This window comes from Acanthochromis polyacanthus, chromosome 11 (genome assembly GCF_021347895.1).
Source record: "Acanthochromis polyacanthus isolate Apoly-LR-REF ecotype Palm Island chromosome 11, KAUST_Apoly_ChrSc, whole genome shotgun sequence".
In the NCBI taxonomy this organism is placed as follows: domain Eukaryota; kingdom Metazoa; phylum Chordata; class Actinopteri; family Pomacentridae; genus Acanthochromis; species Acanthochromis polyacanthus.
This window is the reverse complement of record NC_067123.1, coordinates 33,203,673-33,230,519: the sequence shown is the minus strand read 5'-3', so window position 1 is coordinate 33,230,519 and position 26,847 is coordinate 33,203,673. Positions and strand designations below refer to the sequence as shown.

Sequence of the window (26,847 nt, the reverse complement as noted above, 5' to 3'; positions counted from 1 at the left end):
CTGCTCCCCTCTGGTTCATGTGTTGGTATATTAGAAAAGTTTCCTGCCGTTTCATTGGTTGAAGCAAAAACTTCCTGACAAAGGATGCCAGGTAGGGATTTTTTTTTTTGTCCTCTCTCTTCTTTTGTAGAGTCCTCGCAGGTTGCCCGTTGGGGACATTAATCCCTTACAAGGTTGCGAGGCCCAGTGATTTTTCTTCTACACCTCCTTTTGTAGTCCTGTAATGGTCTCCCTCGCTGTGCGTCAAATCAGACGTGACGGCAGGAAATCAGAACACACATGCCCAAACAACGGCACCCCTCCTAGGGTAACCATGGTTACCTGACAACGGAGCCTTTGAAGTCCGGAGGAGCTCAAGGCAGCCGTCTATTGGGTGACGTTAACCCTTTACGTTTGCATACATCCTGACACACAATCAAAACTCACCTTGAAACCTTTTGTCCAGAAACAAACACGTGTGAACTGCACTGGTAACAGAACGAGACTGTCTGACGTTTGTGTCGGTTTGAATCTGGGTCAGGGCAGTTAGCGGCTACAGCGAGGAGCAATTGTCAGGGTCCTTGAAGATGGAAAAAATGGGAGGAGGAGATGCAAGAAGGAAGGGTCTGCCAAGAGTCAATTGAAAATAGGTGATGTTCTCTTAGAAACTCAGGAAATATGTCTGCATCTTGCTCCGCTTTGACGGCAAAGAAAGAACAAGTTGATGCTTGTTCTGTCTTGTGAGGTTGTCACAGGATGCTGTTCAACAAACACTCTCTCAACACTTTTCTGTTTAGCATCCAACATTATTTTGAAGCCCTTCTCTTCTTTCATGCTCTGCACAAAAATAGATTTAAATGCACTAGTAAATATTTGAAATAGCGAAGGAGCGTCTGATGTATCTTGCCAGACAGGTAAAAGGCCTCAAAAGTTGAAGCGTAACAGAAAAGTTAAATCGAGCCCTGGCTGTGTCTCTTGATTCTAAATATATACACCTGCTCCTTTGCTAAACCTTTTCTTCTCATTGACTGTCAGACTTTGTGTTGGTTATTGGTTTGAGACAAAAAGTCTCAGGCTTACGCTTTCAGAAATAGACTCCGCAAATGTTTTGTTCCTCTTTGAATCTATCATATTCTAGTTGTTCTCTTGGTGTTTCTGGCAACAGACAGAATTATTGAACCCACTGAACCCCAAGCAAGTTTCGGTGCTCCTGTCACATTTTATATGCTGTTGGCTCATTTTTCATTGCTATATAAAGTCCTGCACTTCTGTGGAAGCAACACAACGATGACTGGAAGTAGAGAGAACTCACAAATGCCGTCTGTGCAGCATGATGCAGTTACGATACCATACATCATAAAAAATTAAAAAACAAGAGATTGAACAAAAATTTAAAAACTGCAATTAACATGTACAACATTTTTCCAAATACTGATACTGGAAAAAAGATGGAATACTACAGACAATGTGTGATTTACATATATAATTTGTTTACATACATGTCTCCTGTGTGCTCCGTGAAAGCACAGCCTGCAGTTCAATCGAATCGTCCCTGAATTTTCATCATGTGACTTCGTAATGCCCTCATGGATGAGCTGATGAGAGCAGAATTTCTAGTTTTATACAGAATCTGTTTATACCAATCAGTTTATTTTTAAATGAGAACTTTAGATTAGAGTGATATTGATGAAGCATTGCAACTTTAATCTTAGATTTGGTTGTTTCCTGATGGAACAGCATGGCACATCACAGAGTAGTAATATTATATATAAATAAGACAGATAATGCAAAACAGCGGCATATATTTACAAGAACGGACATTTCAGGAGGCTACCTACATTCTTTTTATGTTTTGTGTCAGGAATATGAGCCTATCTACATTTTCGGGCAAGAGTGAACTCCTGGATTTGTTCGCAGTGTAGCCAGCCTTTGAGTATTCGGATCTCAAAATGAATATTCAGATTCTGCCACAACCACCGAATAGTCTATTATTTGCTGTGAAATGTTGAATGCAACCTGAAATTAGTTGACATAAAGTTTTCCAGGACTTTCATAAAATATTTCGATAAGTTCTTCTACAAGTGTCCTGAATATCTATCAGTAGGAAAAGACAGTTATAGTCATGGATAATATGTTTTGTAAAGCTGCACTGTTAAATGTCACATGAGGTTTGAACATTTAGAAACGGCATTACATATCCTGACCTCTAGTAAGCACTGACAAGAGGATTTATTTATTTTATTTAATGTAAAATGTCTCATTCATTGTGTATCAACATCAGTCATGATAGGATGACATTAAAATTATCAGGCTGTGCTCCAGGCAAGTCTGCCAGAAGTAGGGCAGGGCAAAATAGGAAGTACATGCTTTTGAGCTGACGACTGGCGCTGATAAACCTGCAAACAAGAAGAGGAAGTTCATCACCTTTTATGCCTGCGTAGATTCTTAGTCATCCATGTCAAGTGCTGTTGAAGTAAAGAGAACTTTACAAGAATCAAAAGTCCATTTGCCTTCTCCTGTTGCACTTAGGATTACCTTTTATGTTTTTCCCGAGCACTTCAAAGACAAAAAACGCTGCATCAATACAGCAATATACAGAAACCGGGAGCAATGATTTACTATGTGTACAGCACCTTTATAACCTGGATGTTAAATGATCACTCCATTATTTCAACACACACACATGATCGATCACTGGATGTGTAAACAAGGCATTGTGAGGCAAATACAGTACGAACCAGGAACCAGTTTGCAGCACGTGTTCGATCTCATCTCAGAAATGGACTACCTATAAACAGTCGTCACAGTTCCAGCAGCTGTGAGCTACAGTAAGCGTGTTTGTCAGCGTCTGCGCTCAGGCTCAGGCGTGTCTCTTTGTGCGGGACAGCTGCCGTGAGCTACGACTTAACAATCATCCATCAGCAAGTTGCTAGTTTGTGACTCACATCAGCCCGATCTTTTGTTCCTGCGCCTCCTGCACATGTCTGAGCAGTAATTGGCGCAAATGGGGGAAGCAGGTGGCACAATGCGGCCCTGCTTACGTCCTGCATGGGACGGGCTCTGTGGTGCATGTGTGCGTTGACCGCTAGCATCAGCAGGGCATCATTAAGGGGATGAGTGACAGAAGATTGAAGGTGAGACGAGCGGCTGCCAGGCGCCTCCTCCTCCCCTGAGAGAGAGCGTGCGCATGTTAACCACTTGCCAAATTCAATCCAAAACGAGTGTGAATGCTTTGCATGCGATTATTTATAATATAGGGCATTTTCTGCATTCCCCCCTTGAATGCTAATCTTGCCACCAACACACACGCCCACAGCTCCCCAGAGAATGGCTTGTGTGTTTGATGCTGTTTGGTGTGGCCCGCCTGTTTTAATCTGCTTATAATCACTCGCCCCCCGGCAGAAAGTGTGTGTGTCTGGTGTCCTACAATCGTGGATAATGGCCATATCTTAAGAGGATTCCTGCCATATCCTAAAGATTCTCTGGTCACATTCAAAACAGCACAGCTGGAAGTCAGATGCAGCCACACAAACATCACTTGATAATGTTTTAAATGGATTATATTCCCCAAAGAAGACAGCTAAAATGGATATTTCATTCTTAATATATGTGAACTCAATATTATCCCCACCCTGGGCCTAATTGATTCCTCAATGAAGGTTTTCCCATAATCCCCCACTTGGTCTCTGAGCCATCCCACTGAGCTGTAATTAACACAGTCCAAAAGAGGCTCCATTTAGAATACATTTACATGTAATATCTGTCAGCATCTGGTAAGAGTTAATTAAGAAGGTTCAGGTGGTTTTTATAGGATACATAGAACAGATGCGATTTTTGTGTGGAAAGAGCCTTTTAATTCAGCGCATTGTTATTGTTTTCTGTGCTTTATAGTCATGTAAAAGGCATCAGTTTTTATGTTTGGAAGGCTATTTGGTATAAAGGTGTTGATTTTATACTTGTGTTGTAGCAAAAAAACATAATTTTTATTGTCAAAACAGAGTAAGAACATGTCCCAAGATGCTGATTTACCAAAATAAGAGTCCAAAACACCTGAAATCTTCATCTTATTGTGATGGAAGATTAAAAGAATCAGCAAATATTAACATTTTAGACGCTCTAACCTGTGATTTTTTTTTGTCTTTGTTGTCATCATACCATGCCTGTTAATGTTTCACTTCTGTTTTTTTTTGTGTGTGTGTTTGTTCCTTGATGTTGCTCTGTGGTGTATTTGATCAATCGGAGAAAGTTCTGCATCAATGCTAAATCCAGGACAACAAAGTGCAGAAAAGATTAAATGCACAGTCAGGAAAACTCCATAGGTGTATAGAAGATGTGGACCACATGCTGGTGTGTGTGTGTGTCAGTTTCCAGCAGAGTATTGGCGCTACTTCTTTCTTCTTCTGCCTCACTGTCCAGCAACACTCAGAAGTGTGCGCGACTCAGACATGCGCGATTTGCATCCGTCTGCCTGCGTTGAGGCATCTGTCTTTTCTTTGTTTGTGTTTTTGCCTTTCATGTTTTCTTCTTTTTCTGGGGTGAAATGTGCCCGAGGCGGCGCAATATGCTGATGGCCACCCTCTGGAGTGGAGCTTGGCTGACCTTCAAAAGGACATTTCCTTGAAGGCAGCGAGGGGCTATTGTAATTGGGGACAAAATTTAGCTTCATTAGCTGATAATGATATGATTAGTGATTGATGGCTATTCATCAACTCCCAATTTGTGAAAGCTTGGTTTTGTTACGGAGCCATGCAATTTTCTGCAAATGAATAACTCCTTGTCTGCTTGTGTACAGTAATGTAGTATTTCTCGACTTAACCCTCCTGTTGTCCTCATTTACAGGCACCAAAAAATATTTATTTCTCATCTGAAAAAATCGAAAGATTCAGCACAAAAAATTCCCCAAATTTCTGAAAATTTGTAAAATCTTCAGGAAGAAAATTCCAATAATTCCTTAAAAGTTTCCCTTCTAAGTTTTATTGAAAAGAATCCCCCAAATTTGGCAAAAAAATTCTTGTAAATATTTTCAAAAAAATGAGTAAAAATCCTCAAAAAATCCTAAAAATATCTAAAGTGATAACATATATATCAGTAAAACTTCTAATATTTTCTTTAAGAACATTCACAAAAAAATCAACCAAAATCCAGCGAAATAAACTGGATTTTGGTTGATTTTTTGTGAATGTTCTTAAAGAAACATTTTTAACATTTTTTCCCACAAAAAAATGTTCAAAGACACAAAACATATTGAAAATGTGAACACCAGAAGTTTCACTGTGAAAATATGCATTTTTTCCACATTTTCAAACTTTAAAATTAATTTTGACCCGCCGGAGAACACAAAGGTTAAAAGTTCAAATGGGTGAACGTGTGTTTCAATTGACATCAGCTCAGCGTGTTGCAGTGCCAAAAATGTGTCGAGTTTTCCTTGTTTTTGTAAGTAAAAACACTGTCAGCTGTTGGCTCTGAACTACCTCCATAGGAACCAGTGAGCTGAGAATAACAGTTGAGGTTCGATGTTGTTTTATAGCTGGCTCAGCTCAGCTGTTGCAGCCGCGCCACATACACCACATACCACAGACAGACGGACAGACGGGCTGGGTCCCAGCCGAAGTGGGGGGGGGGGCTGACGGCTGGCTGGTTTGAGGTGGAATTGGTCGGATTGCATGTGTGTTTCAAGATGTTATAATATCATCAGACTGCATTATTATCACATCCCTGCAAACTGCCTTCACATTGTTACCATAAACCCTCATTTGCCTGCAAAATATGTTACCCCATACACATCAACATGTCCACACGCATTCACAAAGTCGACAAAGATCCAAGCAACGTTCACTAAGACCGACAAACAAACACTCGGAGAAGCTGTTAGGACGACAGGAGCCAGAATGGCCCATTTTCTCCTGCTTCTCCCTAATGAGAGCCATAAAGAGCGCGAGGCATCAATATTTCAGCATTCTCGTCAGCCAGGCGGCAATATTTCCCTTTGATGAGGCTCACCAGAGGTGTTTTGTTTTGCCCGGCTGCCACTTCGATCATATGCGAATTTAGGAAGCCGAAACATTAGATGGGCAAGACACTGAAAACACAGAGACTGCTGCTGGTAGATTGTGTTATCAGGGAGAAATTACCGGGAGTGACTCAGCAGGATTTTACTGCTTCTGTGTGTTAAGAAGAGTTAATGACACTTACTTTGATTTGTGAGATGGTCCTTTCGACTCACTTTTGTGTCATGAAGAATTGTGGCTATTTGGGCCTTTTTTGATGCGTTTGACTTTTAAAGAAACCAGCTATTAAAAGGAAGTGACAGCTACTGATGCTTTGAATGTTGATACTGTTGAAACTGAATACCTTTATATAGCACCAAAGTAACAATAGAACACAAATGACGCACTTCAAAAATACAGTAAAGCCGTTAAACATCATTTTCAAAAGTTAAAACAGGACAGAAGAAATTGATTTGCCATTTTTTCACTCTCTTACCAAGAATTAGACTGATACCACTCATGTGTTCACCAAATATGAAGCTAAAGACTGCATGTTGGACACTCTGTCCAGCTGTATCAAATTCCACCTAACAGCACCTTTGATGCTCAGGAGCAATCATGTTACTTCTTCATAGATTATAGTAATCGCATACACAACTTCTAGCACCTTTGGGTTGACAGAAAAATACATGTCTCTTTGCTGGGCTCAGTAAAACTGCTGGATCATCTCGCTTTGATTCTGTTTCAATTGAAAGTCTGACATTTTAGCTGACAGTGAGACAGCAGGATGTCGATGGAGTCGGTTCCTCACCCCTGTGGGTTTGGGTTGGATCACGCTTGTGCTGCAAAGTGAAGTCATCTCCAAATGAGCTGTAAAGCCCCGTCTGTTGTTGCCTCGCTGTGGGAGTGTCCCACTGGGGTCGCAGACTGGGACGATGCCGGCCGCTGCCACTGGAGGCTACAGTTCCACTCATACATACCAGCTGTATCTGTCAGTTCACTCCAGCACCCAGTGGATCTGTTTCACCGCCTTGTCGCCCTTGATGACTAACTTTCTGTCTGTAATTTCAGCCTTGTCATTACTGCGTTATTCATTTCATTGTCTACACATTAGCAGGCTCTTTCTTTTTTCATCTGAACATGGGGAAGTTTTGTTCTCACTCATTTTGGAGCTTGCTATTTATACCATCTTGTCATCAGATAGTTTTTGCTCTTCTTAAAAGCATTAAAGCAGTAAAGTGAAAGCATCGTCTTAGCAGTGAAATCCTGCACAAGCCTAAAGCTGCACTGGGTGTCCTTGAATGAATCCCAGTGAGATGTGAGCACATCCAGAATAATTCAGATGGCACTTGGAAGTTTTGGGGAATTTGCTTCCTGCCCAGGGATGTTTTGATGTGAACATATGAAGAGGTCCAAACTTCAAAGACTGGCTTCATGTCATTACTGCAGACGTTTCTCTCTCCCTGTCGCGTGTGTGTGTGTTGACTAATGAATGCCGGCTCGTCCTTGTGGAGCGCTGATTAAAGATGGAGGGGCTCTGTGTGTGTTTTCACTCAGGTGGACGAGCTATATGAGGCCTTCTGCATCCAGAGTCGTCTGAGGGAAGGCGCCAGTCGGATGAAGCAGGCCTTCTCCTCCTCCCCATCCACTAAAGGCACCAAAGAGAGCATCGCCGAGGTCAACCGCCGGTACAAGGAATACACTGAGGTACTCGCAGAGCTGCTAGCATGACTGTAGACTTCATGAAAGTCATGTAAAGTAATGCTAGCTGACTGAAAATGCAAAAATCTGAAAAAAATTTGCAGTAGTAATACACAATTAGAAAATATCTGAAGAAATTTGCTAATGCAGGTTTTCGCAGGTAATATGCGCTGCTACAATTATATGTAAGGTACAATTTCTATAAATACATTTTATTTTGAAAAGCCTATTAACATCTGGTTGCTTGGTCACAGCTCAAAAACTGCAAGTTATATTGAAAATAATCTTTCACTGTGTGAAACACAGTCATGTTTTGAACAAGATGCTGTATTTTAATGTTCGTACTGTCTATTATAGAGTTTATAGAGACTCTGCGTTTCAGATTTTCACCCGAAATTTTGGAGGTCCAATATAATCTGAGTGAATTTTGGTTGGCAGATATGAGGTGATTTATAAAAAAACATTAAATCCTCAGGTAATGAGACTCGCATTGAGTGAGAGAGGATAAAAATGCCAACATTTATATGTATAAATTGTTCATGTAGATGATAAATTATAAGACTGAGATGAGGTTAATTGCACTTTTTTCATTAAATGCATTTGGTCAAAATTTACTCCAGCTGAAGAAGAATTCAAGATTTTCAAAAAAATCATAAAACCTAAACTGCAACTGCATAAAAACCATAAAAGATATCAAAATATGAATTTAAATGAATCAACTTCAAAGCTTTGTGAGCTTTGTTTAAACTTTGAATTAGGTTTCTACTGTAAAATAAGCCAGAGCTACGGGACTCTAGAGGTGGCTGTTTTTTGGCATTTATCTGGTCGACTTCCAATTCATTTCAATGGGGATTTTTAGAGCTGTTATTTATTAATTTCATAAAAAACATGCAATGAATCACTACCAAAAGTCATAGCAGGCTATTTGAAATGAAGCTGCATGTTTTGATTTGTAGTTTGCATGGGTTTTCTAAAAGCTGCCTGACAAATTATGTGCCCAAAATCATGTTGAAAGAATCTGTAAGAACAAGCCAGAGGAATAGTAAAGTGCACACTTGATAAATCACACATTTTTACCTAGACATTTAAAGATACCACATAGTACATTAAACATGGGGTTGTGCTTGAAAACACCGGCTATATACCTGAAAATAAGAAGCAAATTACTGCTTACACTGTTTTGTAAACACTAATATGAAAAGTCGTGTTCTTACAGTATGATCTTTAAATCCCAACAACACACACACCTGTTGTCACCTGATTCGAAGGCTTAGATCAGCCTTTCCGCCTCGTCTGCAGCTTAGCGTTGACTGGATCTGCCAAAGTCTCTTGATTACTATTGTTGTTCTTGTGTCTTGTGATGGCTGTTTGTTTGACCGGTCTTATCTCTCTTTATTCCCCAGAACATGGGCACATTTGAGAGCGAGCTGGAGAACCTGCTCGGGGAGTTTCATATCAAAATGAAGGGTAAGATAAGAGTCATTGTAAGAAGTTTACACGTATACACACCATACATGCCAACCGCTGCCGGTGTCATCCACGGAAAATCCATAGGATCTACAAATGGGAGCAAAATGTGTTCGATGTTCGTTATAAAAATCAAGAAAAAAGCTCCACTGTGTCATTGTACCAGCAGCAAACAAACACAAACACTGTATGGTCTGTATTTGACACATCAAGGTGGCAGCGTCTGGTGTGCATGATGCCAAGAAACAATTAAAATCAAAACTGAAGCAGAAGAGTAGAAATCAGTGGGAGAATCAGCTGCGGGTGATGTTTGTTTGGCCCTCGATGCCCTGACGTTCTGATCTGCAGTTTCATAAGATTGCCAATGACTGGAGTAGACCATGTGACTGAATTTTGACCACACAAATGTTGATTTTGCATCTATATATATATGAGCAATCTAACATATTATTTACAGACATTCCTTTTACATTTACATGTCTGAAATACTGGTGTTTCCTTTTAAAATAAGAGGCATTCCTTTACTTATGTTTACAGCATGAATGTGCTACCATTCTATATTCACTGCAGCTTGTTTGAAATGTGTCCACATGACATTTTGTAACAGAGAAGTCTTCAGTCCCATCAAGAAATATGGCAGTTAAAATTGTTCTCCTGCCGTGAGAAACTGATTCTTTGCACAGCCTCTTCTTGTATAATAATTCATCCTGAATGAGAAAGTCACATAAAGTTGCTTGACTCGTGGTTCCCTGCATCACATTAGAGTTTTCCTTCCACCCCCTTGCCTTTTTGAATAATAAAAAATGTGTTTCTTTTCTCTAACAGGTTTGGCAGGCTTTGCTAGACTCTGTCCTGGAGACCAATATGAGGCAAGTTTCTTCATTTTCCTTCTTCTAACTTTCATACTGACACGAGAAATGTAAGATTTCACCCACTTCAGTTAAGATTTAGCATCAGTAGAGCAAGTAGACATTTTTTGTTTGAAGTAGCTAAAATGATATTTTAATAGTGACAGAGTGGGATGGCTCAGTTTTTCAGAGTTTTAGCTCATTATCTGGCTTTCTTTGGACTGCAGCAGGCCGCTTTGTGCCCTACATTTCCAATGCCAAACAGCAGACAGTTACAGTTAGCACTTTGGTGATTAAGCTAAAAAATCTGATATTTCCACCAAGAATTTGAAAAACGGAGCTAAAAGAGTGACTATTGAACTTATATCTTCTTCCAACACTTTCGCTATTAAAAGGTGGTGCTATAAGATGTCGGTACTATTCATTTCTTTCTTCTGCTGCTTCACGTTTTGCTAAAAAAAAATTAAAAGTGACAGGATTTGTATTATTAATGCCTCATGACGTCCATTCAGGAAATGTTTTACTGTTGAGTTCATGAAAAACTATCAAAGCTTTCTCTATTTTCTTTCTTTCCTGCCAATGCTTTCTTGTTCTTCCCTGTAGATCTTCATGCGATATGGACGCCAGCGGTGGAAGCTGAAGGGGAGGATTGAAGTGAACTCCAGACAGAGTTGGGATGGAGATGAGATGGTCTTCATGCCCCTCATCACTGACCTTATTAACATCAAGGTGCTGAGGGAACAGCGATATGCTTCTATCTATTGTGCTGCAGTACAGTATGTTTTCCCTGAACTGAGCGGTAAACTTGTGTTTTGGTGCATCAGGTGACGGAGCTGAAGGGTTTGGCCACTCACATGCTGGTGGGCAGCGTCATCTGTGAGACCAAGGAGCTGTTTACCGCCATGCCTCAGGTAGTGGCTGTGGACGTCAACGATCTGGGGACCATCAAACTCAACCTGGAGGTTACGTGGTAGTAAGTAGACACTCTGTTCTTCATTTTTAGACCAGATGCTCCTTCAAAATACTCATAGATATGTTGTAGTACATATAAAGTGAAGTACATAATGAGTTCTGCTAAATAGTGGATATCTGCTGAACTTTAATATACTTGATGACCAACCGTAAAAGACCTTGTTAATAATTTGTGATTTCACCACTGCTGGGTTTCAGAGTTGTGAGATATAAATATTTTGGTTCTTCTACAGTCTTTTACTGGACTGGCCTTAAGCTTGGTTTGCCAATGAGCACCCACTATTTGCTGTTTGTGTATTATGTAGGTTTAAATTCAGTGTGTGCATGACTTATGGCTGACTGCCATCTGGTGGAGAAATGTATTCATAAGCTATGGCATGTACAGAGCTATAGCTTCCATTATGTACATTTGTAGATTTAGAATCTTATTTATGTGGTTTACGTGCGTTAATGTTCAATAAACATTGTTTTTCTCAGTGAAGCTCTTCTCACCTTCTGTCTGAAATGACCCTTTTTTTTAGCTCCTGTCTCTTTATGGTCCGCTTCCTGATGTGTCATGACCCCAGATCTAATGAGGAAATAATGTCAAGGAAGCTGCACAGTCCAAACTAGTAGCTAGTTATGCAGATTTGTTACATGGTGACATATGTAAGTAACAGAGAAATAGCCTGGACTTCAACATAGTGTTTTAGGGCCTACGTATAAGGAGCAGTGTTGTCTACGGGGGAGAATAAGTCTTTGACATTGACTTTGTTCTTTCTAAGTTCATAAAACTTTTGCATGCACAAAAAACAGCTTCCTAACACGCTAAAGTAGAGAGAGAAATTATAACATTATGGGTTCTTTAAGTGAGCAAATAAACCGTGTTGTTCTGAACACGTAATAAGTAAATTGACTTTTACAGTAGGGCAGGAACACGATAAATCAGACAGAGCAGCTACATTAAGTTTATTGTTTTCTTTCCACCTTCCAGCCCCTTCGACGTCGAGGATCTGACTCTGTCGTCTGGCAACGTGAGCAAAGCCACAGCTCTCCAGAGACGAGTGTCAGTCTACAGCCAGGGCACACCGGAGACCCCCACCTTCCAGGACACCTCCTTTTTCGTGAGTCCAACGCCCACCATGTCTTCTTTAGCGTCACTGTCGAGGTGTTAGACAGATTTCTTTTTTTTTTTGTTTAAGTTGATATCAAATTCTGTGATCCTTGTGCACCAACCTGAGCACTGTCTACAAGGATGATAGTTATGCCCCAGAGTTTCTGTTGATGCACCGACAATGCCAGCACTACCCCTAAACTAACCCTCACCCATTTCCCTGCTATCCTCCTCTTCTTTGCATTTCCACATTATAACCCTTCACCCGCACTCTGTCCCACCTCACACCCTCATCCATCCCCCCTGTATCTCACTCACCTGCTCTCACTTGAAAACCCGCCCTCCTGGTCCTATTTGCCTGCGTACATTGTGTAAAGAAGTGGCAGCCATATCCCGTGGAGCGCCAGCGCCTCTCCTTCCTGCACATGCTCCGAGACACCCTCCTAGAGAAGCTAAGGCGCAGTCGCTCGTTTGGTGACCTGGCCTCACTCCGGCCAAGGCCCAAATCCAGTCTGGAGGTCTATGTGAGTGTGTTGTGGCCCCCCTTGACCCTCCTAACACCCGACTCTGTGTGCCCCCTACCTCCCTGACATGATGGGGATCCTCTGCTGGTGTGGGCAAACTTGTCCAGTCCCTTTCTGTGGGCTGCAGAATGCCATGTGTGGATGTTTGCATGTTTATTTGCATGACATGGTTTAAGCTGTCCATATTCTCCTTTTTCAGTTCAAATTTACTTTACTGTGTGGCTCTATCTTGGTTGAACTGGTCGTAAGAACTGAGAACGACAAGTGGAGTTAGAGTGGCTGTTTTAACCCTCCTGTTGTCCTCATTTACGGCAACCAAAAAAATTGTTTCCTTGTCTGAAAAAAGTCCAAAAATGCAGCAAAAAAAACCCTAAATTTCAGCAAATTTGCAAAACCTTCAGGAAGAAAATTCCAAGAATTCCTTAAAAGTTTCCCTTACAATTTTTTTTAAAAAAGACCTAAATTTGGCAAGAAAATTCTTTTAAATATTTTCAAAAAATGAGCAAAAATCTTCCAAAAATCCTAAAAATATCTAAAGTGATTACATATATATCAGTAAAACTTCCGATATTTTCTTTAAGAGCATTCACAAAACAAATCAACCAAAATCCAGCGAAATTCGCTGGATTTTGGTTGATTTTTTTTGTGAATGTTCTTAAAGAAACATTTTTAACATTTCTTTTTTCCACTAAAAAATATTCAAAAATTTCCCAAAAATGTCGAAAATGTGGACATCAGAAGTTTCACTGTGAAAATTTTTTTTTTCCACGTTTTCAATTTGACCCACAGGACAACACAAAGGTTAAGTATATCTGCCATCTCTTCAACTATTTTAGAGAACAGCTTTCTCTTGTACTTTTCTATCTTATTTGGACTGGTTTCAGGCTATTTCTCAGTTTTCCATCTTTTTTATTCCACATGTTTATTTATTTCTCTCTTTTTTTCTAGTCTACTTTACCAGACGACGTCTTTGAGAACGGTGGCTGCGGTGTGGCTGAGTGCAAGCGTCTGTCCTTCACCTTCTCCGACACCTCTGGTTCTACGCCCAGCCCCAGCCCCGCTCCCAGCTCCTACTCCCCAGGCCAGTCCAACCCCGAGATCACCGTCACCCCTCCAGAAACAGAAACAGTACCTACACAAATCCTCCCAACTAGGGAGGACTCCATCGCAGAGGAGCATTTGGTGGAGGAAGAGGAGGAGGAGTATGAGGAGGACGGGGAGACGGGCAGCAGAGGAAGCAGAGGCAGCAGGACCAGTCCCAGCCTCGCCAGTGACGAAGTCGAAGTGACGGAAGACTCGGAGTGGGAGCGCACCGAGTCCCAGCGTAACTCCAGCTCCAACGGCGGCTCGGCTGCACCGTCCTTGTGTTCTGACGGACACCTGTCTACCGTGGCTCCCGAGGATGTTTTCCTGGATCACGCCGACGAGCTGAAACCTGTGGAGCTGGACACAGAGGAGGCGGGAAGCCTGACCAGGCAGCTTGTGAAGAGGCTGACTTCCTCCGAAATTGCGCCGCCCAGTGAGAGCACCAATGAGGGCGGAGGGAGCCTGAGTTGGTCCGGAGAGGGAAGCAGGGCCTTCCTGGAGAGCAGCCTGGAGGAGGCCATCCACAGCCTGCTGATGAGACTGGAGGCCCTGACGCACCGCTGCAGAGAGCTGCAGGACCTGGAGCAGGAAGTGATGCGCCTGGAGGACCTGCTCAAGGTGAAGGCTGACTCAGAGCTGTCATTCTGAATGAAGAAAGAATTATTTCAAATACTTTAAAGAGATGTTGAAAGGATTTCTTTACTTCATGATATAATTTGAGTGTTGGAGTCACCCTCAACATTGTGTAAAGTGTCTGAACTTCAATATGAGCACTGTGTTTTTAACCCTCGTGTTGTCCTGCGGGTCAAACTGACCCATTTTAAAGTCTGAAAATGTGGAAAAAAAAGTATATTTTCACAATGAAACTTCTGACATCCACATTTTCAACATTTTGGGGAAATTTTTGAACATGTTTTGGTGGAAATAAAGAAATGTTAAACATATTTCTTGAGAACATTCACCAAAAAATCCAACGAATTTCGCTGCATTTTGGTTGATTTTTTTCTTGAATGTTCTTAAAGAAAATATTAGAAATTTTACTGATATATGTGTAATTACTTTAGATATTTTTAGGATTTTTTGAAGGTTTTTACTCATTTTTTGAAAGTCTTTACATGAATTTTACTTTTTTAAATAAAACTTTTAAAGGGAAACTTTTAAGGAATTATTGGAATTTTCTTCCTGAAGAATTTGCAATTTTCAGAAATTTGGAGAATTTTTTGCTGAATTTTTCAGACAAGGAAGCAATATTTTTTTAAATGAAGACAACAGGAGGGTTAAATGAGTGCTATCATGCTAACTGACAGGATCACTTACATACTTACTAAAAATGTGTCGACAATACGAAGCTCAAAGTAAAACAAAACTGTCAGTCGACATGGCATTGGTTACTTGGATCTCCTCGTGGCATTTAAATGTCCTGTTTATTTCTGTTTGAATCAGTATCATCCTGTTTTCCCACAGTGCCGTCTCCCGGGTCACAGAAGTCGATCATCCAGCCTCAGTCTGACAGTGGAAAGTGCCCTGGAGAGTTTCGACTTCCTCAACACCTCTGACTTTGATGACGAGGACACTGGTGATGACAACGCCGTCCTCAGCATCCCCCCGCAGAGATCTCCGCTTTTCGATACAGATGGAGAGAGAATTGGGTGAGTGGAGTTACTTCCTAAGCACATTTTGTCACTGTGATATAAAAATTTTATATATAAGCTTATGCACGAAGTAAAGTAAGACTTGTTTAGTTTGAAGTAATTAAACATAAGAATGAAAACTGAACTGCAGCTCATTTTAGTTGGGTAAAGTTTGTCATTTTGTGCTTACACATTCGTCAAAACCAGCTGGTAGATAGATAAAGCATGTTACCTTTTTAAAATCACTAAAATGGCACAATTTGTCAGCCAGAAAGTACACAAAAAGAAGGATTTTCGACTTTCCGATAGTCACTGAGCAACTGGACATGCTGTTTGGTTGGAAAAATTGATGAAATTTAAACTTAAAAACCGGATATTACATGAAAGTCATGTTATTCCACAGCTCTCAATGAAAAAGAATGCCAAAAAAATGGTTTAAGAAGACATGAATGGCAGCATAATAAAAATCTAAATAGTAAAATATCTGTAGTATGCAGAATTGCCGTTTTTGTCCAGCCTTGGTATGACCTGTGAGGACTTCAACTTATACAACAAAGAAATGTTGGACATGTTCAATTTAGGTTTTATCCACTTTTTGCAGAATTAATATCTAAAGTATCCAAAAATATCATATGATTGATGACATTACAATTGTGTAAGACTGCACAAAAACACATTTTCTACTTTTAGCCGTGGTTCTAGTGTTTTTCGTTGAGGTACAGGACTTCAGAATGCAATAAATAATGAGCCCACAGTATTACAAATTACAAATGTGACAGACTTCTGTGTGTCGCTGCTGCCACCCGGTGATGACTCTCGGTATTTACTGTTTAGTGGTCAGCATCCCGAGGCCAGAGGACACCTGAGTGAAGCCTTGACTGAGGACACTGGAGTGGGCAACAGTGTGGCAGGAAGCCCCCTGCCTCTTACAACTGGAAATGAAAACCTGGATGTGGCCATCGTCATCCATCTTCAGTACTGTATTCACCTCATACAGGTAGAACTCCTACTGATATAATATATAAAGGTTTACATGAATCCAGTTTGTTAAACACATCACTGTCTACTTGCTGCCGTTTCATTTATAGTGCCTAACATTGCTGTGTTTCTTGATTTTGTGGCAGTTATTGAGCAGTGGGGTGAGTGTGTGGCAGCGTCGCAGTGTGCTGTTAAAGCTGTCCGGACAGACTCAGCTGTTGGAAGACCTCGCAGAGATCAGCGTGGACAGACTGGGAGCGATTACATCTGCTGCTGACGGTGGGTGCCAGCAAGTAAAGAACAGAGTTTTCTGAAGCTGTAATGAATCTCTCTGGCCAAAAATAAATACAAGTTTCAGGGTTTGTAGCCTCTGACCTTGTGTACATTCTGTCTTCTGACCTCGCTTTCTGTCCTGGTCCCTCAGTTCTCCCGGGCCTCGCCGAGCGCCCTCAGCTCATGACACTGTGGTCAGAGTGCAGCGGCTCTGCAGGACTTTTCCACACCACGCTGGACCGAGTGTTCAAACACATGAACCAGCGCTACACAGCAGTGCTGCAGGACAGACACCCACACAGCACCGACACAGGTTGGCTCGTCCCCGTTTTCTCTCTGCAAACAGACCACAGGTTATACTCAGAAATTCGTCCTCTTTTTGTTGGCAACACAGTCCTATTTCTGTGTTTTTATCTACTATTAGCTTTCAACTGAGTCACTTATTTGGTTTGTAAATCAGAAACTATTTAAAATGCGCCCCCGAGGGGAAAATTAGATAACTGTAGCTGCTAAGAATATTCTGTTGTTGATAAAAGGCGAGAACAGAAAAGCTGACATTAGAGAGACTACATGAAATGGATTGTGACTGCAGCTGACAGGATTATTTTCAAACATATCTGAGATGAAATAAAAACCTACCGTGAAAATGTTGTTGCAGTTAGCTAGAAACAATCTGCTTTGAACACCTGCTGACTCCTTTCTCTTTTCTCTCCAGTGATTGGTGTGGTGGTGGGTGAGATGGTGGACAGGAGCGACCTGATGGAGACGCACAGTCCTCCCCCGGCTGCTGCCGCTCTCTCTCAGGACGTCCTGACGGTGTTTCAGTTCCACAGCTACATCTTACAGCATGAAGTCCAGGACATGGAGACACACCTGCTGCACCTGGCCAGAGAGGGTGAGCACAAGTTGCATGCTCAGTTTCATGTCGGCTACTAAAGAATACATACTTGCATGTTCACCTGCGACGCTGTAGTCATATATAGGCAGCTTTCGTCAAACTAAACCAAATATTACAGCTGTTTGGAAGAGCAGCTGGAACTCTGTTGTGTCATTTTATCACCTATCCACTCAAGTAGAAAGACAGATTTCTTTTTAAGTACACGAATTTGCAAATAACAAACGTCTCGGTGTTGTATCAGAAAGATTTCAGTGAAGGTTTTAGGGTTCAGATACCTTTTTGTAGCATTGCAAGTCTCAGTACAGAATAGCAGGAATCATAAAGTAGTAGTTGGAAGTCACTGTGGGCTCATTTTTCACTGCAGTATAAAGTTCTGGGCTTCTATGGAAACAACACAACCATGGCTGGAAGTAGAGAGAACTCAAAAATGTCTTTTCTGCAATATGACACAATTTTAGTTCCTTAAAATATAAAATGAGAAAAATGATTACTTACTTTACAAAAACACAAAAAAACTTGGAATCAACATGTGCAAGATTTTTCCTAGTGCCCACAAGTGTTACTGATACTTGGGAAAAATGGTGACTTTATATACTATAGATATTGCACTATTTCTGTATTATTTTGCTTATTATTCTGTGTAACACACCCTGCAATTCAGTCGAGTTTTCCCTAAATTTTTGTCACATTTCTGTCAAGGAGTGCAGTTTTTTTGTGTAATTTACAGCATCTGAATGCAAACTGTTTATTTTTCATGCATTTCTACATGAGGCGTGTAGAATAAAACAATTCTGGTGAAATATCTCGATTTTAGGCTTAGATTCATTTGTTTTCCTGCCATGCCTCCCTCACAGGGATGCCACAGATAAGTAGTTTCATGGAAAAAGTTTGATATCATGTGATTCTTTCTGTTTCTATAATTTTCTCGCACAGATAAATGTTTCTAATCACAACATGCCTTTCAAACCCATCAGCTGGTTTTTGGGTTTCAGAGACAGGGCTGCCAACTCTCACGCTTTGGCCGTGAGACACACGCAGCTCAATCCCTTCACCCGCTCTCACACAACACTGCAAATATCACACAGGCAAAAAAAAAAAAATAGTTCCACTTTGCTGTTATGGGAATATGTAACCTTTGGGTAAAAATCCAGTTCGCATTTTTACTCCAGAGAATGCCAGGTTTGTGGTCCGCATTTTCCGTCCTACACGCTATATTGTCTAATCTAGGTCCCTTAATGCTGTTTGTCAGTGACTCAATGTTGTCTCGTAATGTTGTTTAAGGACAGGTCTCTCTTGAGAATGAGACTCAGTGTCTCAATGAGATTACCTGTATGAATAAAGGCTAAATAAAATAAAAACAGAGTAACATAGTATGTCTCTGAGAAAACATCATAGTATAGCCTTTGGTATGAAAAAACACCATCAACTCCAAGATTTTAAATACTTTCATTTACTGCAAATGAATATCTGCTCCAAATGTCTCACTAATAATCATTGTCAGCCTTAAAACCCACAAAACACCCCTCTATGCTCGACCACACTTAGTACAATCCGGTCCCCCCTTCTATAAATCTGCTTGGAATCTTCAACTTCCTGTTTGTCAAAGTGGCCTTCTACCTGGACAGGTTTTGTTGGAGCTCATGCAACAAACATTTTGGGTAACTGCACTTTAATATGGATGAATGACACTGAATTAGAGTCTGTTTTAATGAGACTGAGTTCAGATGTGTAGCTCTGTCATTAAATAGTCAATTATTTCTCAGAATTCACAGAGAAAAGTCTGAAATGTTTGCTAGGTCAGCGTCCCACATGTTCTTTGGCTCAGCTAAAGCTAACTCTCTCCAACTTCTGGATCTCTTGAGTTGCTTGTTGTTCAAATATCTCGCTAGAGATGCTGAAGCTCAGAAAGTCTGAGATGTTTGTTCAAAATAAGCTCATTCTCAAGTCTTATCTGAACTCTCCTCTTTTGTTTGAACTTTCCCTAAACTTAGGAGTTAATGACAGAGCAGCACATCCAGACTCAGTCTCATTTATGTAGAGATTAAACTTCAGTGTCATTCATTGATGTTAAAGTGCAGTTTTTCAGGTGTTTGTTGTACATGCTCCCAACCAAACCAGTCCAGGTGGAAGACGATGTGAAGAGAAGCTCCAGAGGATGAATATCACACATTTACATAGGAAATAAACGTCCTTTAATTAGACATTGTCATGTAAAAGTTGGATTGCCCGTAGGTGTGAATGTGAGTGTGAGTGTTCGTCTGTGTATGTAGCCCTGCGACAGACTGGCGACCTGTCCTGGGTGTCCCCTGCCTTCGCCCGAGTCAGCTGGGATAGACTCCAGCTCCCCCCGCGACCCTAATGAGGATAAAGCGGTGTATAGAGGATGGATGGATGTTCAAAACCTTGTTGAGTGTTTTGTTGTTGTTGGTTTCTAAATGCTTTCTGACACTCGGCCCCAAAGATTAAAACCTTTTACGGCTCACAAGCTGCAACATTTTACACATTATCAACTATCTTTCTGACTAAACTAAGATAAAAAGTGAAAAACTGCCTGATTCCTGCATCATGAATGTAAATCTTTTTGGTTTTTATGACAGTAAACTGAATATATTTGGGTTTGACATTTTATAAACCAAAACAAGAAATGAATTACTGGAGAAAACAATCAGCAGATTAATGGACAAAGAAAATGTGTTTTCGAACATATATGACTGAATTCCTCCAACATTACAAGATACAATTTAAATTCAATTTTATTTATATAATGCCTATTACAGGTCAAATTGTCTCAAGGCGCTTTATTTCTATATATTTATTTATACATTTTTTACTATTTTTGATATTTTTAAAAATATAACAAAGTAAGAAATTTAACCCTCTTGACTAATTCAATGTATTGTTTGGTTTTTAAGAGACTAATCAATTAAAATAACTTTCTCCACTAAAACTAATAAACATGAGGTCAAATAGAACAGTTTTAAATCCTGCAGTCCCACGACGACAAGAATAAAGTTTCTTAACAAAAACTAAATTTGCTGGTGGGTTCCATTAAAGTCCTAATAAATGATCATAAAGTGTGATACTAAAGGTTTGTGGTACATGTACAGTCATACATGTACTATGTACATGAATTCTTGTTGGTTTACAGCTAACTTCTCTTAATGAGATCTCCAAGCAGCACCATGCTCATGTCAGTAGTCCAGAAAAGGCCTGTACATTTGTTACTCTACAGCGGTTCTGTCCTTGGTTTAACCTTTGTGTCTGCCTTTGCTTTGTCCTCAGAGGTGTTGGCAGAGGTCCTGTGCAGTGGTGATAATGCTCGGTGTCTAGCAGAGCTGGAGGAGGTACCTTTGTCATCTCTCTGGCCTAGAAACAGCACCCTGAGGTCTCTGGCCTCCCTGCTCACCGCAGAGGACCCTCAGGTCAACAAGGCAGCAGCCAACTACCTCTCGTCTGGTGCATGTAACAGTCACTTCAGGAATAGGGTGAGTAGTGCTACAGAGAGCAGAGCATGTGCACCATTTCTGCCATTTCACATGCAGAGGTCTCATCTGAGTGTTTTATTGTGTACAGGCGGTGGAGTGCTACACCCAGGCGCTGTCAGAGGCTGGAGTTCAGAGCCAGAGGGCCGCCTGCTCAGCGCTCAGCTGCCTGCAGGTTGGTGTCAGCTCACATTATCTGTATCCACTGGTTTTTATCATAGAACAGCAGTTTTACATTTACGTAATAAAAAGAGAATCATTATTAAATTCTTGTATCCCCCGTGTACTCTGACAAGTACGCTCTTCAGAGACTTACCTCATTTATCTGTCTGTCTGTAGGCGGTGGAGAGCATCAGGGCGGTGATAGCGCTGTGTGATTCAGCTGATGAGGAGCTCCGCCACGTCGCCATAGAAACCCTGCTCACATTCGGTGAGTAACAAATTCATGGAAATGAAAGGTTGCTGCACTTGTACAAATCATCATGTCTAATTTGCATTTTATACGCAAATGACACAAAGTTTACAACATTAACCTTCTGAATCTCAAGCAACTTCTGGATGTTTTTTTTTTTTGTTCCTGTGTTGTGTTTTACTCTCTGTGGGCTTATTGTTCACTGCAATTTAAAGTCCTGCACCTCTATGGAAACAGTACAACCATGCAGAAAAGTATAAAGAAGATTTGTTTTAGGTATATTTTTTAAATGAGACTTGTACAAAAAAGGAATTTTGATGCATTTTGAATTTTCCACCCAAATAGCACATCATAAATGAGTAGTTCAGGGACTGTTGGAAAGTTAAAAATCAGAAGATTCTCTCAGTTCTTTCAGTGTTTGGCAATGATAAATGGTGTAATTGCTGATTCTGTCAAGACAAAATGTCTGTAAGAGCTGCTGGTTTTACAGGTTGTTGGGTTTTAAAATAATGCAGGGTGGACAGTGTAATGGCAAGACAAATGTTTCTTTCTTTCCTCAAAATTTCCTATAACCTTCTGTTTTCTAGTACTGATAGAATGTACTGGACACTGGATTGGACATCTTAAAACTACATTGGACTCTATGTTTTGCAGACACTATGTTAACCCTGGAGTGTGCAGATTCTTTTTTTGTTTAGCATTTTTGTAATTTTTTTGCCTGCAGAGATGCCACTGCTATCTGAGAAGCAGCTCGTTACCTGTCATTACGTTGAAACTGCTTGAATGAACGCTGTTTTTCTTCCAGGTGAGGAGGGGCGGCTGGCGTACGAGCAGCTGGACACGGTGCCGGGGGAAATGATCCGTCTGGGCACGCGACGAGGAAACGCCGTCACCACTGCCTTCTGAGCCACCATGCCACTGAAAGACAGACCAGACTGCATCTCAGCCCGACACCGAGGACGACGCTGGCCCCTCTGCTTAACCCACCACACTGCACACCTCACAGGGCTGTTGGTGGCTGATCTGCTCACTGATCTGCTTGTCTGGCAAAGACTTATTCACAATTAATCACTGTTCTCACTGATACTGCCTCCTGGAGAGAAACTAACACCAAACAAACTGTTTTGGACACACAACCTAGACCCCTCCTGTATACACACTTTCACTTCTTGTTTCACCGTCACCCTTGATTTTGAACACTCCCCTGCATCCCCCGTCTTTCTTACCCTGCTTTCTGAGCCAGGCAGACCGGTCATGTTAAGTTAAACTGGAAAGCACGAATTTGACTGGACACAAAGCCGCTGAAAGCTGCTCCAAAGACTGTGGAAATCGAGCATCTTCACCCTTCAAATATCCTCTCTTGCCACTGCTCACAGCGCTCATATCACTTACTCACTGATCAATAATCATCTTGATTGTTAAAACGTCACGCAATATTACTATGATCTTTGTATAATCACTGTAACTCATGTTTTAATTGGGGTTTCTTTGCATTAGAAACGTTTTCTGACGCTTTCAGAAGATTTTGCACTGTTGTAAGGCATGTAAATATGGCATATTTTACACACAGCAGGTGTAATATATGTGGTTGTATTCAGAAATGTAATTTAAGTTCTGTTTTCTTGTACGTTCCATTTGAGTTTCAGGGATCTTGTATGGTTGAAAGATGTGTGTTTGTGGCAAGCTTTGGAGGAGGCGGGTTTAGAAAGGCCGAGCAGTTTACAGTCTTCATGTGAAGAGGCGAAACAAGGTCAGCACAGTGCCCAAGGTTCAGTCGCTCAGCTGTTAAAGTCTGAGTTTTCTCATACTTGCAGTTTAACAAGTGCAATTTTTCTGTACATATGTGATTCTTTTGCACCTGGCTGACACAAGGAGCCTGTTTCATATCGTCAGTTTTTGACTTTTTGAGCCTTGAAATGGATCGAGCAGGCGGATACTCTTTTGTAAATGTATTTTTTTTTTCCTACCGGATCAGGAGCCAGTCGAGGGCAATAAGTTTGGTTGTGAAGTTTGTGAGAATGCACTTTCTCAATAATTGTACAGAGAGAAGGATCCGCCGGGCTGAGGATAGACGCAGCCGCAGATTTGGCTAAATGCGCATTCGTATGTCAGCGTGTGAGCTAAACGCAGGATTAGGAATGAAGCTTTTATTATGAGAAGCTGCAGAATGAAGTTTCGGTACGTCTCGGGTCTGCTTTGTTCCCCACATTCTGACCATAATGTGGGAAAACCGGCCCAAGCTGAGCATCTAACTCCAGCTTTTCTCATTGCAACTGTACTACTGAGTCCGGTGCGAGTGCACGACGACAAAAAATTCACCACATATGTTCACAAATCCTATTTATTATTTCCTCCTTGTAATTCTAATATTCTTTGGAGTTATACTGTAGTAGTGCAAATGACATTGTTATGTAAATTAATTGTATATTTATGTTCTATTTTCAGGTCTAGTATTGAAATATCGTCTTTCGTTTAAAAAAAAAGGCCTCTGTGTTTTTACCGTGCAACTGATCTCATGCTTAATTGGAAATTATTTTGAATTAATTATAATAGATTAATTATTATTTTGGAGAAAGTTAAGATTTGCTAATAGAATTATAGATTTTTTTCCCTAAAAAGGTCCCCCCCAATAAATGGGACATTTATATATTAGAGATGTTACTTTATTACCTAGAAGATTTACTGTAACCAAAGGAAATTTTGATTTTAAAATTGTCTTACCAAGGAGAATGTATTTTCAACACAACATCTGCATTTTGGCCTGAACACTCAGACCTATCTTTCGAAGCACAACTTAAAAAATTAACACAAATCCACAATATATGGATCCTGTTACATTCGGTTGTAACTGCACAGTCCAAAAGCCATATTGATTAAAAACAAGTGGTAGTATTTTTATGAAATGTATTTTTTTTGTATTATAATCTGTAAATGTGTGACGTTATTACTAAAAGCTAAAGATGGTGTTACTTTTTTTCTATACAGCCTTTTTGCAAAACATGGTCCAGATTTTAAGCAACACTTACTTTATTTCTTCTATGATGTGAATAGCATTGCAGTATTTTGATTGAGTATCTAATCCACCCACTCATTCAGCATCTTTTCTTTCTTTTTACAACCTTGCAGTTGACCAGTGTTCTAAGTTAATTGTTGGGCTGTTTGATTCCTGATCACCACAAAGTACAAGTTGGCAAAATGTGCACGTTTAATTATTTAGAGACTGGTTTTAGGAATAGCTTGGTACACTTTGCTGAAACTGAAATGTATCCATCTCTTTGGTCACTTAGCTTCAGTACTGATCCATCTGGTTGCATACTTCTCCATTGTGGTTAGCAGTATTTCTTCTGCTCATCAAAAGTTGCAATAAAGTTTATTTTTGCATAATTAAAATGGAAGAGTTGTGGATGTTTTTAATGTCTCTCAGGGTCAGTGGTTGCCATTTTTGTTAGCACTGTAAATTTCATATTCCTAGTGATATTTTTGATCAACTTTATACTGCAACTGAGAGATAGACAGAGAGACAAATTGATAGATGCTATATTTATCCTGAGGGAAATTTAAATTTCAGCAGCTTTACATACAATAAAAAACCCAAAAAGACAAAACAGGCAAGTGAGTAACCACATGAACAAAAATATTAAAGGTGAGTATATACTCTTAGAAACATTTTTCTACAATACTATGAATAAAACACGTTTAAAATCTACAAAATTCTAAATGTAATTGAAAGTAAATATACAATATTTACACATTTCAAGGCACAATGATTTAAAGTACAGATTTCTAAACTATGACATTTTTCCACATTTTGGACGACATACTAAACTATGATGTTTTTTCCCACATTTTGGACGACATACTAAACTATGACGTTTTTGTCACATTTTGGATGACATACTAAACTATGACGTTTTTGTCACATTTTGGACGATATACTAAACTATGACGTTTTTGTCACATTTTGGACGTAAACTATGACGTTTTTGTCACATTTTGGACGACATACTAAACTATGACGTTTTTGTCACATTTTGGACGACATACTAAACTATGACGTTTTTGTCACATTTTGGACGTAAACTATGACGTTTTTGTCACATTTTGGACGACATACTAAACTATGACGTTTTTGTCACATTTTGGACGATATACTAAACTATGACGTTTTTGTCACATTTTGGACGTAAACTATGACGTTTTTGTCACATTTTGGACGACATACTAAACTATGACGTTTTTGTCACATTTTGGACGGCATACGAAACTATGACGTTTTCATCCACATTTTGGATGACATACTAAACGATGACCTTTTTTCCACATTTTGGACGACATACTAAACTATGACTTTTTTTCCACATTTTGGACGACATGCTAAACTAGAAAAGCATTCAGAGAGTGCAGACCTCCGCCAAGGACAGAGAGGAAAACAGGAAACCCATGCAGTAAAGGATCAGGAGCTGGAATCAAACCTGCATCTCTGACACAGTTCTGTTTAGGTTTAGGAATCACCTTCTTAACCAGTTGAGCTATCCGGACACCTCGTTCCAATGTGTTGGACGACATACTAACCTATGATATTTTTGTCATATTTTGGACCACATACTAAAACATACTAAACTAGAGAAGCACTAAGAGAGCGCAGACCTCCGACAAGGATATTGACATTAACATGGAACATTGTATTCACATACATTTATGTACGATTTAGAACATTTTGGATGACATACTAAACTATGAATTTTTTGTCACATTCTGGACAACATAAGAAAATATGACATTTTACTGAAATTTTGGATGACATACTAAACTCTGACGTTTTTCTCACATTTTAGACCACATAGTAAACTATGACGATTATGTCACATTTTGGACGACATACTAAACTATGACGTTTTTGTCATTTTTGAACAAGACACTGAACTATGATGTTTTTGTCACTTTTTGGACGACATACTAAACTATGACGTTTTTGTCACATTTTGGACGACATACTAAACGACGTTTTTGCCACTTTTTGGGCAACATACTAAACCATGACGTTTTTGTCACATTTTGGGCGACATACTAAACTATGACGTTTTTGTCATTTTTTGGGCGACATACTAAACTATGACGTTTTTGTCATTTTTTGGACAACATACTAAACTATGACATTTTGTTCCACATTTTGGACGACATACTAAACTATGACGTTTTTGTCACATTTTGGACGACATACTAAACTATGACGTTTTTGTCACATTTTAGACCACATAGTAAAGTATGACGATTATGTCACATTTTGGACGACATACTAAACTATGACGTTTTTGTCATGTTTTGAACAAGACACTAAACTATGATGTTTTTGTCAATTTTTGGGCGACATACTAAACTATGACGTTTTTGTGACATTTTGGACGGCATACTAAACTATGACGTTTTTGTCATTTTTTGGACAACATACTAAACAATGACATTTTGTTCCACATTTTGGACGACATACTAAACTATGATGTTTTTGTCATTTTTTG

The 26,847-nt window shown here is 40.1% G+C and overlaps 1 protein-coding gene across 3 annotated transcripts in view; it reads left to right on the top strand.

The window, feature by feature from the left end:
• Positions 1 to 24,721, top strand: part of ripor2 (RHO family interacting cell polarization regulator 2) — an 87,123-nt gene extending 62,402 nt beyond the window's left edge. For all 3 annotated transcript variants that reach the window (XM_022202321.2, XM_022202320.2, XM_022202322.2), the window contains exons 7-22: positions 7,524 to 7,673; positions 9,071 to 9,134; positions 9,960 to 10,003; positions 10,586 to 10,711; positions 10,807 to 10,955; positions 11,928 to 12,057; positions 13,520 to 14,275; positions 15,122 to 15,306; positions 16,123 to 16,285; positions 16,413 to 16,545; positions 16,691 to 16,852; positions 17,255 to 17,434; positions 20,720 to 20,922; positions 21,011 to 21,094; positions 21,259 to 21,349; positions 22,137 to 24,721. In XM_022202321.2, coding sequence (XP_022058013.2) covers positions 7,524 to 7,673; positions 9,071 to 9,134; positions 9,960 to 10,003; positions 10,586 to 10,711; positions 10,807 to 10,955; positions 11,928 to 12,057; positions 13,520 to 14,275; positions 15,122 to 15,306; positions 16,123 to 16,285; positions 16,413 to 16,545; positions 16,691 to 16,852; positions 17,255 to 17,434; positions 20,720 to 20,922; positions 21,011 to 21,094; positions 21,259 to 21,349; positions 22,137 to 22,237 — 2,721 coding nt within the window. In that variant the 3' untranslated portion in view covers positions 22,238 to 24,721. The remainder of the gene's footprint in view (positions 1 to 7,523; positions 7,674 to 9,070; positions 9,135 to 9,959; positions 10,004 to 10,585; positions 10,712 to 10,806; positions 10,956 to 11,927; positions 12,058 to 13,519; positions 14,276 to 15,121; positions 15,307 to 16,122; positions 16,286 to 16,412; positions 16,546 to 16,690; positions 16,853 to 17,254; positions 17,435 to 20,719; positions 20,923 to 21,010; positions 21,095 to 21,258; positions 21,350 to 22,136) is intronic.
• Positions 24,722 to 26,847: the final 2,126 nt, after the last annotated feature.